This window comes from Neolamprologus multifasciatus, chromosome 18 (genome assembly GCF_963576455.1).
Source record: "Neolamprologus multifasciatus chromosome 18, fNeoMul1.2, whole genome shotgun sequence".
Lineage (NCBI taxonomy): Eukaryota > Metazoa > Chordata > Actinopteri > Cichliformes > Cichlidae > Neolamprologus > Neolamprologus multifasciatus.
In genome coordinates, this window is record NC_140456.1 from 7,166,266 (window position 1) to 7,187,504 (window position 21,239).

The following is a 21,239-nucleotide window of genomic DNA, read 5'->3' on the forward strand; positions in this document are numbered from 1 at the left end:
CTCATTATTATTTTTACTCCTGCTGTTTTTAATATAGAATAAATGCTAACCAATGACTGATTTTCTAACCTATTCTTGCTTTCTCTAGAAAGGTTGAAGGCCAAAGCCATTTTCCCCTTCACCCCTTTGCTTGTTGTAGAAACTGGATCCACTGTTGCTCTGCAGCTACATATATCTGTACCAGAACGTCAGTCAGATGTTTCTTCATTTGCCCCCCTCACTATAATTATAGGTTACTTTCTTTTGTTATGACAGTGTGATTGCACATTTCCTCTGTTATGTTTTGTGTAAATGATGATAAACAAGTGCTTATATATCCAAAGGTGAGGTTGCTTAATCCATTGCAACAGCTGCTGTGGCTGTGGTTGGTGGCCTGTGAGTACTCCAGCTGTGTTAAGAGTTAAAATAGCCTCCCAGCTGCATGCTGGCACTACATGATGGAGCGATCCTGTTTAAACACTGGCCATATAAACCACACACACACTTTCTGCATACTTCAAATTCAGCAGTTCTCTTTTCTTGTACTAAACCTCGCACTGCATCCTTTCTTGGCACTATAACTCACTGTGTTCAGCCAGAGGAAGGCGATCCATGTGATCCATGCATGTTCTGAGGAAGCTGTTCCTGAAAGCTCCCCACATGGGTTTGGACTGGTTTTTGTAAAGGGGCTTGTTTTAATCCCAGGTGAGGCAGCAGACGAAAGTAGTAAAGGGCTGGGTACACACGAAACTTTTAATAAGTGGTGTATCATCAAATTAGATGTTGGAAAAAATAAAGTATACGTCACTGACTAATAAAAAGAAATGTGCACTGGTGGTGGAAACACACATAATTCCCAAGTCTTTAATTACTTAAGTCATTTCCTATTACCAAACTTAATCTCTGCCTAATCCTAATTCGTCCTTTAAAACCAAACTCAAGTCTTAACTTTAAAGCAGCTTCTTAAGTCAAAGAAACAAAAGTGTTTCACTTTGGAGGATTTCACACAGCTTTCTGTCCTGTAAGGCAGAATTACAAACACAGTAAGTTGCTGTTTTCGGCTTTATTTTCATTCAGTGTGTTGATTCTCATTTCTTCCCTCCGCTGCCTCGTGGGCGCCAAACATTACCCACACTGACCACAGCGCGGAGTCACGGTGCACCTCCGGCCATCACTACTAGAGGTTGCATTTAAGTCCCGCTCGTAAGTCCTGCAATCCTGAAATAGCAGTTCTACCTCTAATAGGTTGTGGTATCTGTGTGTATCATCATTAGGGGTGGGTTTTTATAATCGATTTATCGATTAAAATCGATTCTGGCTTGGATTACGTAAAATCGATTCATTAAAATCCTGAATCGATTTTTTTAATATAAATTTATTTTGCCCGAAATGCCAGAATCTCAGGTGAAATCTCACAAAACTTCAACAACCACCAAACAGCTAAAACAGTAAATGAGAGCAGGAACACGGATTCTGCACAAAGACTTAAACACACAGCGCAGCCCGCGGATCAGAATCAGATGTCGAATTTCTCACAGTCGGGGCTGAAAGCCGACAGCCCGCTGATTCTGATCTGTCGGCGGGTCCGCGCTTTGTGTTCACGCCCTTTATGCGCTGATTGTAAAGCTTTTAGTTTGATGTCTCTCCAAACAATATTGACCGAACCAGCAGCAAAAGAAGATCCAAACTACACTTCACATAAACATCGTCATGTATTCACTCTTACTTTTACTGTTTTGCTTCTACCATGATGCACAGCTCTCTCGCTCTCTCTCTCTCTCCCCCCCCCCTCTGTCTGTATGGTTTTCTGCAGTATTTGCTTGCTTGTTACGCACAAGTCTACCTTTGTTTACAGCGCTATCGGCCGACTTTTTTTTATTTCCGTTTTATATACTTCTGAAAAGAAAACCTAATTTCTGCCGTTCAATGCTGAACAAATTTAAACTTTTTAAAATTATGCAAAATGCAAAACACTTAGCCGTGTCTCTAATAAAACCGCCGTAACTTCAGAGGTAATGTTCATATGTTGATTAATGGTTTTCTTTCGTTTTTGATGTACTGCAGAATATTTTTATAAAATCCCAGGCCAGGAAAAATCACCTTCATGTGTTTCTGTGTTTTATCTTCAGCTACTTTGACACAAAGGCCTCTGCTGTGATGCTCACACCTTTGATAAAGTCTTGCGTGTGTCAGCTTCCTTTTTATAGATACAAAAATATGTAAATGTACTAATCTGAATTATAATATTTCTGACTGTCAAAATTTCCCATATTCAAATCGAAGTGAATCGAATCGAATTAAATCGAATCGTGGATCGAATCGATTCTGGACCTTGTGAATCGGAATTGAATCGATTCTAGAAATCAGTGACGATACCCATTTTGGCCAACAGCATTTTTTTCCATGGTCAAAATTGGTTTTTGGTAATGAGTCTGTGTTAATGTACCTAACTGAAATCTGTGCATTTTACCTATTTTTCTGGGCTTTCGGGAAATAAAATTAACTTTATACCCGAGTAAATGAAAATCTACTTAAAAAATAGAATTTTTAATGAGGTCTTGGTTATTTTTCTTTTGGGGAAGGACAAAGCCTCTTTGGATAAGCTTAGGGTTCAATATAAACAGATCAATAGAATAAACATTAACTTGCATGGTAAATGAAAAACCACATTCTACCGACTCATATAGCTAGATTGTAACAAACTGGTCCAAGTCGAGCACTGATTACTAAAATAGATTTTTCTTTAATTGATTTAAGTTGGTCAACTTTAGTTAAACTTTACCAGGTGTACGTGAAGGCAACATATGACCGCGCATTAGCTCAGCAGAGAGAGAGAGGGAGAGAGAGGGATTGGGCTCGAGAGAGGGAAGGAAGGAAGGAGAGAGAGAGACTCAGCTAAACAGGTGGTCTGAAAACACGCAGAAAACAATGTCGTCCGGCGGGGAGAGGCGGAAAGACCGTTAGCTCTCGCTTCTGTGAAGGAATACCGGGACAGCCTCGGAGCAGAGCAAACGAAAAACCCATGCTCCTTTTAATTTTCTCGCGGATTTCTCCTCCTCCTCTCTTCTCGGTTTTGCTCCGAATCTGTTGAAGATCTCGGATACTAAACCATGAAAGTCACGGTGTGTTTTGGCAGGACCCGGGTGGTTGTGCCGTGCGGGGATGGGAATATTAAAGTCCACACACTCATCCAGCAGGCTGTCATGAGATATAAGAAGGCTATCGCCAAGGTGAGTGGTGGCTACTTTGTTTTCTTGCGGCTTTTGTTTTCCTGGAAACAATATTGCGCCGTGCAGGCAGGCTCTGCGGGCACGCTCAATATGGCGCAAAGTTCACACAGATGCAAAGAAGAGGGGGTGAACAAAAAGAGGTGCTTGTATTTACTCTCTTGCGCTTGCTTTGCACAATTTGCTCATCTCCAAACCGTGAGCGTGTGTGCATTCGCCCGTGTGTCGGTGCTTTCAAAGAAAGGCGCACCGCCATTGTGGTTCTTGTTTGTAAACCCACAAAACTTCCACAGGGATTTCTAACTGCGGCACACAACACAGCGGTCCGCGTTTGGCTGCAACCTCGAAGCATAAAACGTGAATTTCTAACGCCGAACTGGGCACGCACTTTTTGTAGACTTTGCATCCAAGTTGCAAGTCCACGGGGTCGTGCCTCTGAAAGTTGCCAGCAGAGATTAGCCTACTAGCGAGTTAGCCAGCAGGCTGCAGGAGGAGGACTTGCAGGACTGAGGTGATTTGGCACCAGGTCATTGCAATTAGCAACTGGAAAGGCCTAATGTATATATCCCGTTTGAAGAAAGGGATTAAAGAACCACGTTTCTGCTCTTTTATTTGGTTCATAATAGTGGCTTGAAGGTTCAGTTGGTATGTGCAGGTAATGATGGAGCAAATCAGCAATGCAAGAGAAAAGATTGAGAGGAAGATCACACTCGGGACTTTTTGAAAAGTTATGTAAGGCTGTAGGTAGAATCATCAGAGAAGGAGCTGTCTTCAGCTGCACGGCTGGGTGAGCAGCCCTGCAGGACGGACAGGGAAACTGCAGAGCCAGTTCCAGCTGACTGTTGGGAGACGTGATGGACCTGACACATAAATCATGCAGATAAAATGGAAAGAAAAGGAAATTTGTAGCTGCAGATAACCTCTGAATTATCTTAGTGTTCGAGGTTGTCTAGTAAGATAAGATGATAACAGCAGGATCATAGAATATTGTTTCCAGTAGCGCTGACCATTTACATCATCATAATCTGATAAATATTCACTTACAGTGTTGAAATATTCAATGGAGTCATGGCTTGGAGTGACTAAAGCTTTTACATATTCCTGCTTTAAGAACACTTTTGATCTTTATGTCGTTCCCTTGATGGATGTTATGCCATTAGTTGGTTAGATGTTACAGGTAGTAGTTTTATTATTATTCCAGCTATTTCAAAGAAGAAGTTGCTGCAAATTATCAGTGGTGGTAATTTGAATACTCGTGGATAACGGGCTAGTCTCCTTTAAGGAACAAACCTTAAGCAGCAACTCGGGTTTCATAATTTATGAATGCTTTGCCCATCCGGGTGCTAAGTTTAAGCTCATCTCTTTCTGCTGTAATGATAGTGACCCACCTAGAAGTCCTACTGTATTCTCCTCTCCCTCTCCTTTTGAATAATTCAGCTTCAGCAGCCAGGATGAGATCTCTGCATGTTGAGAGGCAGGTTTAAAGAGTTGCTCTGTGAACCTTGTGTGCTGAAACAATACTAACTCAGTAAAGCGTTATGAAGAAGGTTGAGCATTTCTTAAATAGTTTTACAACGTGAAACCTTTTTTTTTATCAGTGGCATTTTTCCTTGAAAGCAGGCGCGGGTAGTAGGGCATGAGCTGCAATGTCAAAGTGAAACTGTGTGATTAACATGATGTTATAGAGGCTGGTGTGTGCAGTTGTATTTGTCCCATATGTGATTTCTGTGATTGGGATGTAACAGATTTCCACTGACTTTCAAGTTTCAGATTGCCGCAGCTGTAAGACAGAAAACTAGCCAGCAAATAGGCTGACACTTCACTTAAAATCTAGACACAATCTTCTACACCTCTTCTAGACAAAAAGAAAGGACAGATTTTCCTCGTGAAAAAGTACAAAATTTGCTACCTAACCCAAAAGCAGTTTGAACAATGTTATTTTCTCTGTGATTATTGGGGAGATTGAATCTTTGTAAGATTCTGTGAGCATAGATTGTGTTATGTATAATGTACTGAACCTAAAGGCTGACTTGACTTGTAACACAATTCGTAAGGTCTGAAAAAATCCCATTTAAATCAGGCTTCACAGTAGTAAGGTTGGATTTATTGCCTGGTGCTACACATGACTTTTTTTGTGGTTACTAGCTGAAATTGTTGTTGAGCTTGGCAAGAAGCTCACTTAACTTTAATAGCTATGTTTTTAGACTATTATCACAATTTAGCAAAGGGCGATCGTCTGGAAAACTCGACTTTGCCGCTTTTTAACGCCAGTCGATGGAACTGTGGTGGGAGCGGTGGCACCGAGGCCACTTTTGATCTAAATAAAATAAACCAGCGCTCTTCACGCACTCCTCACCCACAACTTTAAATCCACAACACTTTAGTCACTTTATCCTCTTATATCTGCGTTTATTGCTTGAGCCCCACCCAGCCCTTTTTGTCGCAACCTAGCTTAGTCTCAGGAAGTTTCTTGGCCACAGATGTCGTGTTGAAGATCACAGCTTCTTTGCTCGACCCACCTTTTAATAAGATGACCAAATTTAGGTTGGGTGTTTTCTCCTGGGTCACTGTTTGCATGGACCTTCTTGTAACTTCCCCTGTCATTAGAGAGGAATGCTTCCTGCAGAAAAGGGAAAAAGTGCACTTCTGAGGGCCTTTTGCCATCTCATAAGTTTGGAATTAGAAAGATGAGGACACCAGGATAACTGTTTACATTGTACAGTGCTCTCACTTAGACATCTGACTGCACTCGAGCAAAAAGCTCTAATTTCTCTCAACGCCTAGGAGGAAAAGTATTGTGTCAGATGATCTTCCACTCTCATTCCTTCCACAGATCATAATGCAGATAATCTCTAATGTTAACCAAGAGTGTGGAAACAGCTTTAAATATTAGACCCTGTGCTGGAAAACTGATGGTGTATTGCTCCAAACCTTAAAGGGGCTGGAATGTTGGCATGTCAGGAAAGTTTTTTGATATTTTTTTGTTGGATTGTTCCCAACGCCCACAATCCTCCTCTAGATATCAGGTGTCTGTTAGGTCATTTCCACACGAGCGCACAGCCCACGAGCATGTACAGTTTCACACTGCTGATGCTTCCTCTGGCAGCGTCTGGGCTTTTGTGTTCATACTTGACCACTGAGGCAGAGATTTAACATGACGTTGACCTGTTCCAGACAATAGAAGCAGATGGCTTAAACAAAAAAAAAAGAAAAGGAAATGTGTTTTTTTTTAAATTCTTTTCCCATTTATCTCAACTGCAAAAGGCTGATAAGCACACTCATGATTATTTCATTACCAGTGGCATGTATGTAAATAGAGGAAACTGGTCTTTAGGGCAGGGCAATATGGCCAAAAATATTTATTACAATATATGTTTGAAAATTTGCAATAACGGTATACTGACAATATAATTGACACGAGACAAAGTACTTTACAACTCCACAACTTTATTAGTTAAAAAAATCAATTTATTTTCATTTAAATAAGCAGCTGTTTATAGTAGTTTAGTTAATTAGTTAGCGCCCCTCAGCGTTAGCTGCAGCCTTATGACAAAAGTAGCAATTTAAAGCTACACCGATTGTTTGAGTTCTTTGGTTTCACCACTGCGCTAGTTGAAGCGGACGCCTCTTCAGGTGCTTTAACAGCTTTGTTGTACTCCAACAACTGCTTCTGCCTCAAATGTATTAGTGCGGTTTGTTCGTTAATGCCGTCCAGCCCCAAGCACGGGGCAATCCGCAGTAACTCGTTAACGGAGATTTGCCGCATTAATGCAGTTATGGCATTAACGTCATTTCACCGAGATTAACGCTGACAGCACTAGATGAAATAGGTTTGCGGTAGGGCTGTTCGATATAACGATATATATATCGGATGACTATATAAAAACATCTTTGTTTCATTTTACGCTATCGTTTGTTTCGTGGTGTCGCAAAATAAACTGTTTACGGCAATATTTTTTCGTCGTTTTGATGGTCACTGTAGTGGTTATAATAATCTCTTAAAGTTCTCTCTTTCTCTGCGTTGTCGTTAGCAACAACAACGGTAAAATCATCGCGTGTCCACTTGTTTATTTTCCACATAAACCTTTCACAATAAAGCTCAAGATCCTGTTCAGACTTTTCAAAATAAACTGAATCACGTGATAGAGCAGATTATTTACGGATGAGAAGCAAAAAAGAGCCGTCAGGTGCTAAAAAATAAACCTTAGACTCAAACGTTAGAACAGGCTGTTCCCCGCAGCACGCTGTGTAATAAATACTCACAAAGAACATGGCGGCTGTTACAACTTATGTCTAAAACTGTGTAGTTTCATACATCGGTTAAAACACTCGACTCCAGCTACATGACGCCCAGCTGGAAACACTTCAGCTAAGCGAGATTTGCAGAATTTACAGAAAATGTTACATTTTTGTGATTTATATCGTTATCGGGCCGATAGATGTCTTATATCGGGATATGAGATTTTGGTCATATCGCACAGCCCTAGTTTGCGGTGTTTCCTCCCTTCGCCATGACGGCCCCCTTGCAGCATGTTCTATAAAAAATTGTGCTTTGGTTGCACAAGCTAACATGTGGCCCAGCCCTACTGGCCTTTAAAAGTATTATGGATTTTATTGGGTAGGGTTGGGGTGGGGGGGAGCTTACTTAAAAAAAAAAAAAGATATAAAAAGGATAAAGGGTTTGATCAAGGGTCAGAGTTGACACTTTGGTGGAAAAACCTCCCTCAGTGTGGCTCAAGCTCCGAAAATCATCACATTTGAGCAGCTGTCAACTGCTGTTGACTGAGCCCAATCTGTCGGTTTTTTCCTTTTAATCTTATCCTGATGTCATTTCAATGTGCTTTAGTGTGCTCAAGATATTACACAATTCATTACACAAATGACTGTTTTTAATTAGTGTGCATCGGCCTTTGATGGTCGACTGAGCCTGGAGATATGCGCTAGTGCGTGTGCCGTGTGAGAGTTAACCGCCGCTGTTCTGGTCGTACGCTAATGGATTAAAATGTTTTCCACTAGATCTATTCTCCATCTTTAAAGCGAAAGTTACAGCTATCGAGGCTGGCCCCATTTTTGTTCAAACAAGCAACACAATTGCATGCATGAAATGGTACATTACGCTTGGCGTGGTATCGATGAAGGATGGTGTCATGTATCCATTGGAGTGCAAAGTGTGAGCAGAAAAAGCCTGAACGACAAGTGTGCTCTGCTAAGGCAGCCTTCACTCAGGGTTTGTTAGAGTGAAGTGTCTCTGGTCTGCTTTTGATGTGGTTTATTCTGTGGGTTGTTTCCATGTAATTCTTATCATTAAAGTTCCTTCTGTTCACCACAGTCGTCAAACACCTAGCACCTGTTTTGGCATTTAGCAGTTTGCTTGATCACGTTTTGCTTGTACGTCAGTAAAACTTGTTTATTCCTCCTGTTTTCTTGCCAGCTATGCAAGAATAGTGTTATTGATGTTATCGGGGTATTTCCAAAGTACTGACTCAGTTTGACATTATCGAAACATCTAAACAGTACGTGGTTATATTTGTTTGCATATGGGGCGTGTACGTGCCAAGCATACTTTGAGCTATTTATTCCAACTCTGGCAGGAAGATGAGTAGTCCTTCCTATCTAAAGCGATATTATTCAAGTTCAGGTGTCAGAGAAACTTATGTAACCTTTTCTATCCATTTCCTGACTGAGGCCGACGTGAGCAGTCAGACTGGACACTAGCAGTCTAGCCGCTGAGGTTTCTAGTGTCTGACTTGTGAGAGTAATGTGAATGTACAGGGAGCAATAATGCTGTATCCAGGCAGCATCCCTTACCTGAACAATTTCCATCAGAAAAGAACCATATCCTGTTTAAGTTTATGTGGAAAGATCTTTATGCACTTCAGAGACGTTGAACTGATTTTTGTCTTTGGAACTAGCTAAACCTAAAGATTAGGGCTGGGCGATATGAGCCAAAATGCATATCTCGATATTTTTTAGCTGGATGGCGATATAAGATATATATCTCGATATTTTTTTTAAAGCCATAAGGTAAGAACAAAAAGAGAGTTCTTAGTCAAAGCTGTGTCCCAGATGTCACACGGGCACTTATTAACATACAGCATAGATGTACATGAAAAAAACTACTCAAAAATAAATTATAAGCATTTATTAAATAATAATGCTCCATAAATAAAAGAAAACTGTTGTTTTTGTGCATAACAAAGAGCTCACAATTGTGCAGTCAAAATGTAAACTAAGAGACTCTGAGCATAATAACAAAGACAGATTTCACAGCTGCTCTCTTTCCAAGTTTGTGACTGACAGCCTGGAGTTTGAAATCCTCTTCATAACACCGTGTCTCTTAACAGGTGCCATTTATGGTCCTTATACACACACAGTAGGGTAATATTACGTTGAAGCACAGTACGTATCACTCCGCTAGGCTCCTCGGTAGCCGTAATACTCCGACAATCCATCAAGCCGGTGCAGCTCCGTAGCTTACCAAAGTCGAACTAAAACATTTTTTGACAGATTGCTGAGCGCCGTGTACCACATAAAATCGGTTCGCGGCCATCAAGCACAACCAGAATTCATACATAAGGCGCACTGTAGATTTTTGAGAAAATTAAAGGATTTCAGGCCGTGCATGGCGTTAGCTCGTTAGCGTGGTTAGCTCGTTAACACGTTGACGCCGTCCAGCCCCACGCACGGGGCGATGCGCAGTAACTCGTTAACGTTGATTTGCCGTGTCCATCTTGTCGCTGCCTGCAGGTGTAGCGATGGGGGAGGAGGGGAGTTGTGTTCAGTGAAGGAGAGGCGAGGCCGAGTAACGTTGCGTAAAGACAAAAGTGGATGAAAGAGAGGCAAACTTGCGGCTCCACAACTATAATTATAACGTAACATAGACTATATCGATATAAAAGATATTGTCACATCTTATATCTCGTATAAAAATATATCGATATTTTTTAAAAACTCGATATATCGCCCAGCTCTACTAAAGATGTGACTGTGCAGTAGCTCTCCCTCGTGTCAGGTCACAAACCTTAAACATTTTACAGTTCAACTGTTTGATCCTCATGTCACCAGGCTGTACCAGCCAGGGTTTCCTGCTTCCAAAACGAGCACAGTGCAGGATTAAAAGCTTCGCTGATGATCCCCGGGCCGCTGACTTTGCCCTTGACCAAACTACTGTGAAAAATGTTCTAAAACATGACCTGGCACAGCGTTTCATTTCCTAAAGGAGCCTGTTAAAGACACTGGGATGAATGAGCGGTTGAAAGAAAATTAGCAAAGTGAGACTTCCTGTGTGAGTGTGGAATAATAATAATACAAAAATCAGGTGGAGATGATCCAAATATGTAAACAGTTTTTGCAATTTAAGAATTTTAAGTGTGAAATCACTGGCTTTAAACGGCTAAAGAGATGGTTATCGAGAGCAGCTCGTCTTTTTTCCCAGAGGTTGTGAGAAAGTCTGCCCGTTCTGCGTCACTTGATGACGCTCACGTTACCACTTTTCCCACTGTGCTTCTTTGCTGTGCATTCTGAATGCTCCACCCCCGTTACAAAAACGCTGCTTCACTGTAAGGCATTATACAAGCGAGCTGTTGTCCTTATCATGTTGCATATCGTGACACTGATGTGATTTAGGAAAAAAAAGAAAATAAAGAAGAGTCACTATCGTCAGTTGCCGCTGGGCTTTTCTCAGGAGGAGACACCCCAGCAGCATTGGAGTCACTATTGGGGAAGAACAACTGTTTGGGCGGAGAGGGAGAGAAATGCTAAGTATGAGGGTGTAAAGTGCTGACTGCAGAGTTCTCACATTGTGGGAAGATTGCTGCTTCTTTTGAAGTTCATTTACATTTCAGAAGTTAAGCTCATGTTGTTATCCACAGCTGTTTGCTTTAAAGTTAGCACTTGAATATTAAATTGACACTTCTTTAAATTGCCTGTAACACAAGAAATCTGTGTTAAGATGCACGATCATTAAGGCAACCCCGACAGAGGATTAACTATTGCTGCAAGTTCAAACAGTTGTTGGGAAAACTTGGTGAAAATCTTTTATACTGATAAGTTTCAGGGGGTTATTTATAATAATTAACATTATATTGACATATACATTTTTTTTAATTAATTTTCTTCATCATTTTCTTAGCTCAGGCTTTATGATGTTTGGACATGTGTAAAGGAAGGACAGTGGATATACTGGACAAAGGATTTTGAATATGGAGCTGCCTGGCAGGAGGAAAAGAGAAGACCTCAGAGGAGGTTCTTGGTTGTCGGTGTGACAGGATGCTAGGGATAGGTGTGATGGAGGCAGGTGATCTGCTGTGTTGACCCCTAAAGGGAGCAGCTGAAAAAAAAATCTACTATCCTAATATCATTCATTCTCAACTTTAGGGTTATCTCCTTGTAGGGCTCTGGAGCTATCCCAGCACAGCTGCTACATTTTAGATAGCTTCCTAGAACCACTTGAACTTAAGTGATTGTGTTTTCATCGTGGACCTCAAACTTGCTCAGAGAGCAACTGAGCAGCCTATCGTGTTGAGGCTCATCACGAGTGCTTAGTGTTAGCTCTCCAAAGAAAAGCTTTTGTTAAAGGGTTCATGGTCGCTTGTAGTTTTCTTTCCCCCCCAAAACTGATGGGGTTTCTATTTTGAATTTGTTCCCTGGTGTCAGGAGGCCAATTCCGACTTCGACTGACCATCCTGATGAATCTGAAAATGCCTTTGGTGGAAGAAAAACCTCAGCTGCGGCTAGCATGCCATTCTGCACAGGGCGTTCAGCCACGCCAGTGCAATCTTAAATATAATCAAGATGAAATTTCCATTGAACTGGTGCCATTTCAAGTCAGTGGATGAGATACAGCGTGCGTCACAGACATGCGAGTGGCCAGGCTGGTAGTTTCAGGGAATGCAACTGAAAAATGACAGCCCCTCTGGAAGCGGTGTGGTGGTGTCCAAGGACACAACCTTAAACTAGAAACCAAATTTAAATAAGATGCGGTTTTCCAGTTTTGTGAGCGGCGTTGCAGATGTTATGGTGCAGCTAATAATCTTCTTACTAGTTGTTTTGGGAACATTACCAATACATTGGTATTCAGGATGTAGAAGAACTGTAGACTCGAGATATGAAATCTGAGATCTAAACTTCAGTTAGATTTTAAGGCACTAATATTAATACTTGAATATCTTCAGGTGTCATTGTGCTGTTCAGGTTGCTTGTTGGGGTCTGAAATGCCATGGGGGTGTAGGTGTTCAGCTGCATTGCACCTTTTTTTTAACATTGCGGTAATTGTGTGTCAATGTGTGGATGTGAGAATTAATGCAAGACCTCAATTCTGAATGTACGCTCAAATGTAACTAGGAACGCCCTTGAGGAGAGTCTGAAAATGTGCATAATCCTTGTCCCAACTGGTCAAGGATTATCACATCATGCCTCACTCTGTGATTTTAGGTTCTTGGGGAGGAGGCCTTTTAAAAGTGGCCTTTGGAAGTACCTCTAACCACTTTGCCAGCTGGCGTGATTAGATGACACAGAAGCATATACTGCCCTGAAAACCTGACTTTTATTTATACTTTTTATAATTTTCCTCTCGATCACTTGAAGAACACGAGATGAAACTTGCCAACTGTTTCTGACCACGATGGAGGGAGGCCTTAGTTAATAAGGGAGCAGATCACGAGACTTAATGGCACAGAGAGCTTAAAGTTGAGAGAGTGCGATGTAAACAGATTACTCGAACTCTGGCTTGGGTCCAGTCGGCCGAGCATTGGCAGCCCAGCCATGTGAAGCAAGGTCTGCTCCATATGGAACTGCATCCCTCGGCCGGCCTTGCAGACAGAGTAGGCCATGCAGACACAGGCTGACAGCAGCCTATTTTAGGTGACGGATGCTTCAAAAATTATCAGCAGCACTCGAAGATCTCTTGATGAATGCTTGCATCACAGGGTGGTGTTTAGAGGTCAAGATTTTTCTTTTCCCCACCCATTCTGTTCAGCTGTAGGCTTTCTTCCATAAACAAGGGAAGCGCCTGAATGTAAACTTGTGCATGGAAGAATGACCCGGAAGCTAGTAAAAAAAGTTTCTACATCTGCGCTCATGTTTTTGTCCATCTTTGTCCGTCGAACTTTCTGCTAATAGCCAAATAGTTTAGTTATGAAAGAGTGTTCGCAGAAGGATGTTTATGATGTTTTCAGGAGAATAAAGTCCTTGTAGAAGCTGAAATCAAGAAAATGTAATGGCTTGAGTGTTAGATTCTCCCCTCCCTAAGTAGAGCAACACTAAAGCTACACTGTGTACGTTTTCTAAAACAAATGAACCCATAAAACATCTGGTATGAAATGAAAACCTACCAGTCCATGTTATTGAAGCCATTAGCAATTTGAATGATTGCTTACAGAACAGTGTCGTTGCTTGTACTGAGAACACTGCGCCATATTCATCTTTGTGCCTTTTTTTTTTTCATTTTTAAAGAAAAAATTGGTTCAGCAGTCGACCTGCAGTGAATTTACACTGGAGTTCTGTGGCTTCAGCCTCGGTAACATTTAGACGGTCTCAACTGATAGTTATACTAAGCTGGCCAAGTGTAGCTGGGTACTCATCAACTTTCTCCCGTAATAAACGCCGAGGTTTCATAGCCTAGACGACATCTTGTAGAGCAGAAAGGAACAATATTCTCTTTGGACCCCGAGCTGTTTGGGCAGAGTGTGGAAGGACCTTTTCCTTTCTCTGGTTTAAAACTTAGCAAAGATTTTTTGTCTAGCACTCTTTCAATTTTGCTTCATGTTATAAAAGCATGTGAACCTGCCTTTGGAGTTGCATCTGGCTGGGAGAACTGGTCGCTCACATCATTTTCCTAATTATAGGGCTGCAAATCATAAGATATTATTCAGTTTCCATGTTGAGATTTGCTGATTATTTTGCTTTTCATTTCATTGGTTTTTTTAGGAAAGTAAGTCAAAAATGTTTTCTTTTCACAAAATTGCTACATTTGAATTTTCTGTCAGTCTGGGTCTTCTGTTTGCCCATTTCAGCTCAGATTCAAGTAGAGCAGAACTCTATAACTGCTTATTTTATGATCTATTGGCCTGTTGTGGTGCTTGTTAGCAAGAACTGGAGTCCCTATCTGCCCTCTACTACTTGCAGACTCTGCATGATTTGCTTTAGAACAGAGTATCAGATAAATGGAAAATGAATGTGCATTTGTTTTCAGCGTGCAGACTGGCCTTGTTCATAGGATGACTGTCCCTTGTCCAGTAAGTGGACAGACACCGACTGAAATGTCAAGGACTTGCTGTGTGTGGCTTGCTGAGCACAGGGAGAGGATTGTCTCTGAGGAATGTCAGGACAGTACAGCTCAGATGTAGCGTATCCCTCAGTGCACCGTGCTACAAATTGGATATTTGATTAAGTCAGGAGAATATTCTTACTAAAACTGTTCTCTTGCTTTTCTGCTGTTGACCCTTTATTTTTGCTCAGATTTTCCAAACTCTTGTTTTGCTTCTGTGTGTTGTTGCTTTCCTCTGGAATTCCCAGTATAAGTCATTTTCCCCCTCATAACAGACTTTCTCATTCTCAGCCAGATGTTAATTACTGGCAGCTAAGTGAGAAACCTGGTGGTATTGTGATGCAAAGTGCAAAGCTTAGACTGCCAGGCATGTTCTCCATGGAAACCCAAATGCATTTCAAAGGGATGGCGGGTACTGCATCGGCATAATTCATATTTTTGAAACATGGTTGTAACCAGAGATAAATGCAAGGTTACGCTTTGTGCAAAAGAGAATTTGATGTTGAGCAGAGGAAAGAGGAACCCACATTAGCATAGCACAAATGATTTATGAGTGTAGATTAATGATGTCCCTTTAAATTGAATTCAGTACTTAGGCTGATAAGGCTTTGTCTGCTAAATATAGGACAGACCAAATGAAAGCTGTGCCTGTGACAGATGATTATTGGCCTTCAAGCAGAGCACAGACACACAAGGGCCTTGAACTCCATTCTTCATCCTCTCCAGGATGGCTGTAGGAGTGTTGCAGTTGCTTCTGGTGCAGTTGACAAAGAAAATGGATGGAAAGGTATCACCTGATGCCTGATTCTAAAGACTAGCCGCGTAGGTCGCTTTTTAAAATAATTTCATCGTATTAGTCCTGTGAGCTAAAGCTGAGGAGCTGATGTCCGTGCAGTAGACTGATGTCAGTCAGCTGGAGAAACCACTCTGTGAGATCGGCATGCTGCTCAACTGGAAAAACTGCTTTCTGCCTGACCAGTTAATGTACAACATTTAGATAGCGCCACCAAGTGGGTACTCAAGCTAACAGAGGGCCTGCAATTTAATTTTTTTATCCTGTCAACTTTGTCGACTTGTGTTGACTTTGCCATATCAACCTTTCTTGTGCTGTTTGTGATTCACAGACATATCAAAGTGCATATTAAGGTTGTACTAGTTCAATTGCAGTCTGATGATTTTTGCCAGCACCAGTTAGGAGTTTGGATTAAGAAAAACGTATAAAAAATACCAACAGAAGCTCTCAAACTCTCACTGAGATGGTTTCTGTTGAGGTGAACAGTAGAGGGATCAACTGGAGGTACTGTGTTTGGTCTTTGCACGATTATTTCTCAAGGACATGACTTTTAGATAGATTTATTATTTTAAGGCCTGCGACTTTCTTTTTGTCCTCTACTTGTCCAGTTCCTCAAAATTATTAAGGGCAGTCTGCACACAACCTTTGGAGAATCACCTTATTGGTGTGAAAACACTACACATTTCAGTTATACCTGTCAAACTTAATAGATTCAACTAAAGAATTAGGAATGTTCATGTTACAGACCTTCACAAAGCCGGGAGAGCTATTGCTGAAAGTTACTTTTAAAAGTAGCAAGTTTTTAAAAGTAGTAAGTTTCATGTAGTCCATGTGAAACAGTTTGTTGCTGGAGGAAGCCACCTCGGCCCAGATGGCATCGAATTACTGGTGTATCACAGTGGAAGATGGGTTTTCCTGTCTTTTCTCGTTAGTGTGCAGGAAATTAGTGTTGAGGAAATGCATGGAGGGGGGTGGCTGTGCTCTCAGAGAGACATCAGAGTCATTGAGAGTTCAGTTTATATACTGTAGCCATTTCAAACTCTAATTTGATTAATGGTGAATAACTGACCATTGTTTTGCTCTGGAGAGCAGAAGGGAGCTAAGTGTAGCTACTAACAATGAGGAGGATAGAACAGACAATGTATATAAATATCATTGAAAAAATTTAGATATTTTTATGTAACTTAAAATGAAAGACTTTTTTTGGTCTGTTGTGAGTTGGTGAAACCAGAAATGGTGTTCTCCAAGACACGAGAGAGAACAGTAGTGATGCTGCGGTGAAGGAACATCTGAAGTCATAGAAAACAGTTGCAGTTGTTTAATTGTGATCCAAGATTTTAAAAAAGACCTAAAATAAGGATTAAGAGAAAAAGAAAAAACGCCACAAATAAATGTTTGTTATTTTACACCAGCTGGTGCTCTGTTAGGGCTATTTTAGGAAAACTACAACAAGTTCAATAAGTGAGATATTTCTTACTGCAGAGCCTGAAGCCAATCCAGAGATGAGATATTTTGGGCTTCATTGGCAGGTGTAATATGGTGGCAGTGGATTCTGCTGAAGTTTCTTTCTGCAGGAAGGTTTCAGTTTTGCTTAGTTCACAGAACGTTGCAGAAAGGAAGTGATAAAAAAACAATAAGCTGGAAAATGTAGGATTTGCTAATAAAGTAGCTCGAGAGGATCTTCTCTGCACGATGACCAAACGTTCCAGCGTTTCCCTTTGTTGCATGAATGTTGCACGAAGTTGCATGCAAAAAGCAGCTCGACACATTCCCTCTAAAATGTTGTGGCTTTTACAAAGCTTCCTTTTCAGCTTTGTTCTGTAGAAACGAGTTAAAGCTGAAGAAAATGATTTCTGTAATAAATGGTGCATTCTGAATACTTCTGACTTGAATGCAGCTTATTTTACTGCTGTCAGCAGAGGCAGAATAGGGCCTTCGCGGGATAAAAAGCTTACTGTGTGAAAGAACTGTGTCAGGTTTGGCCTGGGACTGCTGCCTCTTTTGACATGATCGAACAAGATTGTGTGTGTGTGTGCATTCAGCTCTCAAGTTTGCCCTCTCGCACACATGAATTAGGACACCAAACCCAACACGCCTGGCATTTCAAAGAGGAGGCCATTTGTTGAAGACAAGCGCCCCATTTAGACTATCCTGATCCATGTATTGAAGTGTGCCCAGAATCGCAACCCTGTAGGTTGGACTTTAATATTCAGTTGCACTCGTGTCCCAGTAAAGGAATGTATGAGTTTTATCTTGTTTTAGGAACATCCTTCTCTTCATGCAGAATGAGAGTTTGTCTGCAATCCATATGTTGGCTAAAGGTTTCTCTACAAGCAGCCATTTATGTTGAAAAGTCGTAAATCCAGAAGTGGGAAATTGCTCTGCTGTAAAGGTGTGTAACTACAAATCACTGCATAGTCAGACTTGTTATGGCAGATATTATAATTGTATTTCTCAAACTGGTGCTGATGGAAGTGGCACGAGGCTGTACTTCTCCAAAACGGCCTCGGAGAGGAAGTCAAGTTGATGGTTGTGTTGAAAAGCATTGTCTGTCCCATTGTTCCAGCCATCAACTGCTGTTTAAACTTCGGCGAAGATGGTTTTGTGACCTTAGCTTTGCTGTAAGCTCTTTTCACCAATGAACCTTGGACATTTTCAGGAGAATCAGGTTTGGCTATTCTCCACATTTGTTGTTTCTCACATGTAGTACCCAGAAGAAAGGAAGCATTTGTAGCTGATGTGAGCTCAGTGTAGTCTAGGTGAAGGAGCTGTTTCAGTGGACCACTGACACTGACACTATTTGTACATTGATACAATGTAATTACACAGGTTTTGCACAAAGGAGTCGCAGCACATTCACATTGGAGATTTGGATTTTCACATGCACCTCTTTTTGATTTCAAGTTGAGGCAAGCATTGGATATGGTTTAAAAAAACTGACTTTAGTCTCATTGTATTTAAATGCCCTAAAAAGTTACCTGTTTTGTCTTCAAGGTAATGTGTGTTTTTAGTACTTCTATCCTTCATTTTCTCAGCGTCATCTCCCCTTTTGCCCGATTATTAAAGTGGATTTGGTTGTGGGAATCTTATCAGGTAGTGTGATTGGTGGTGGTGTGGTTTCATTGTTGCTGAATATTATCGTTGTGTTGACATGTGCACTCCAAGGTGAGTGCACATGTCAACAGAAACAGTTCCAGCTCCAAATGACTTGATTTACATTTAAAGTGACCCAAGCTTCAAAGTTGCACGCTCTACTTATTCCCCAATTACACGCCCACTGCAGAAGCCTTTCCTGCTGTGTCACAACAGGAAAACCCTTCAGGCATTCTCATGATGCTCGGCTCTTTCTGGTCCTCACATGTGGCCAGATTCCTTAGTGAACCAGATGACTGCTAAATGTCTTTCATCATAGTCATGGTCAATAAACTAGGGTATGCTTGGATTTATCTACCCTCAATGAAAAGTGCATTTAAGCTTATAATTGTGCATCACGAGAAGCTGATTGGTTCTGATTGGTAATCATTTGTGTTTGCTGCTCGTTTTTTCTTTATTTCAAAGTCAGCAGCTGCAAGTCTGTGTTGCTCTTCAAAATTCATGTGGCTAACTTCTTTTTCCACGATGCTGTTTGCTGATGTGTCCACCATTTTAAAGCTTAGTTGAAGCTTAGTAGCAAGTGAAGCTGTGTGAAAGTCTGGCAAAGAGCAGGAGATGCTGCAAATGCCTCTATCTCCACCATCCAGACTCCAGATGGATGGAAAAGCCTAACCCCTGCCAGAGTTAGGAACCATGTGTGCTCTAGTTCACTTGGTTCTCTATAAAAAGCTCATATTCCATGTTTGTAGAGAAGATTGTGCACCCATCAGAGACTCGTAAAGAAGCTTTTTTTAAAATATAATAAACCCCACATTTCATGTCATTGTATAAGGAGCACATTTACATTGGAGATCTATTGATCTTTATATGGGTATGATGTATGCTACCAGTGCCTTTAGCAACAAGAAAAATGGATTCTCTAGATACAAAACTTTTCCGCTATCATGTATCATGTCCGTGTCTGTTGTCTCATTGGATCAGACAGTGTCCTGACCCTGCAGTTTATCCTCTTACGTAACCAGCGTTAGACTTGCAGAGGGTAAATCAGTGCAGCGAGTCCTGCTTTGAGCATGCTGATGCATAAATGCTATATTGTTGGTACTAAGGAATAAAAATCTAAATTGCAGTTGGATTAGAAATGCTTAGACTTTAAGTCACGTGATCCTAGTGACCAAAAGCAATGTTTCATTTCTTTTTTCCTTCTTTTTTTTTGCCCCCAGCCCTTGGTACATTTTCAAAGATCATATTAAGCATTTGATGTTTAGGACGTAAGTAGGGATTGTTTTTCCTCGATTGTGTCCTAACAGCTATGTGCATACCTTGATTAGATCAAATCACAACATTATTTTTGTAATGCAGATGTAAATTACAGCCCTGAGTCATTTCTGACCCAAAGTCCAAATGGATATTAAATACTTCTAGGGTTATGACTGTTATTTCATCATACGTTTCAGAGAGCCAAAGAAAATGATCTCCTCGCCTCTCTTGCTGTAACTAACACCCCCCTTCAACTTCTCTCCAAAGGAGGAAACGACTGCAGTTTGCATCTCCGTCTCCCAGCGCTCCATCCTCCATGCTTTGTTACCTCCTCCACCATCTGCACAACCCACTTCTTGAAACAACCCCCCTCCCGTTTCTCAGCTTTGATCCACACGGGCCTGTGCTTGAGCTTTAAACGGTGCAGCTCTGCATCTTTTTCTTGACACGTATGCACAAAGAAATGCGCATTAGTCCTTTGGAGTAGCTCTATATTCGTATATTCGTTCCTCGCACTTTCTACATAATGTTTTTTCACAGTCCTTTTGTTGTTTATTTGATTTTTGCCAGTTTTGAAAATGCATCCCAAACTTTCTTGAGGATGCCCTGATCTTGTTTGTCATCATTACAAAATGATGAGTGCAGATGTAGCTTGGAGGCTTATAGGATGTTGCCCGTGCACCTGTGGACGTTGAAGGATGGGCTCCAGCTGTTGTAAAGAGGTTTTGCCATCTTCGTTGCAGAATCACCTCTGTGTAGCCCCGATGCTCGACACTTGGGGATGCACACTTTTTTCCCCCCTGTGCCTTTCCATCGCCTTTTCAATGAACTGCTCACTGTTTGAATTGCATCCATAAACATTACGCAACGATGTCTGTAAACTATGAGTGACTGTACCGTACTTTGTTTTCTGCCTGCCTGGGCCTGTCTGTTACATTTGCTGTTAGCACAAGCCTCTGTAGTCCCCATAGATGTTAACTCCTGGGTCCCTACTCCACACCTTGGCCATGCACTTCTGCTCACACCACCAGAAATGGCGTAACGCATGTGATCAAATTGGAGATGTCCAGAGCAGATTGCATCAGACCCAAGCATTTTTTATAATCCCTATACACATTTGACATATTGTCAATATTGCGATGAATATTGTCTCTGTTGATCAGAGACAGTATTCTTGGTGCAGTCTGCTTGTGGGCACAGAAAAAAACAGAACAGGAAATCTTGAACAGGATATCCGTTATTTAACATCTGGATATCTTATCTCCATCGGAAGGCCAAGGAAAATGGCTGTTGGGTTCAGATTTATAAATCTTAACCTCCTTGGACCTGGCGTCCACATATGTGGACATCACATTTTGGGTTATTTAGGCCAAAATACTCAATTTTGCTCTACAAGGTCCTGATATCCACTTACGAGGACATTATACTGCTACTGTTCTATCAAAATTTTAAACGAATATCATATATGTGGCTCTGATTTTTTTCATAAAAACAAAAATAAGGAAAAAAAAAAATCTGGTAATTCTTTGTTTTTACATTCATTGGGCCCCAATCAGCCCAAATATCAAAGAGAAATTAAAAATGCATGCTGTGGAAGAGTTTGGGTCTTAGGAGGTTAAAGCCT

At 41.2% G+C, this 21,239-nt stretch overlaps 1 protein-coding gene across 14 annotated transcripts in view; it reads left to right on the forward strand.

Moving 5' to 3' along the window:
• The window catches only part of pard3ab (par-3 family cell polarity regulator alpha, b), a 373,665-nt gene that overhangs the window by 32,200 nt on the left and 320,226 nt on the right, over positions 1 to 21,239 (forward strand). For 8 of the 14 annotated variants that reach the window (XM_085140450.1, XM_085140452.1, XM_085140453.1 and 5 more), the window contains exon 1: positions 2,808 to 3,209. The exons of 1 other annotated variant lie outside the window; for it this stretch is intronic. In XM_085140450.1, coding sequence (XP_084996576.1) covers positions 3,090 to 3,209 — 120 coding nt within the window. In that variant the 5' untranslated portion in view covers positions 2,808 to 3,089. Of the gene's footprint in view, positions 1 to 2,805; positions 3,210 to 21,239 lie in introns of those variants that run through there. 5 more of the 14 variants (XR_014870592.1, XM_085140463.1, XM_085140461.1 and 2 more) reach the window with 3 other exon arrangements.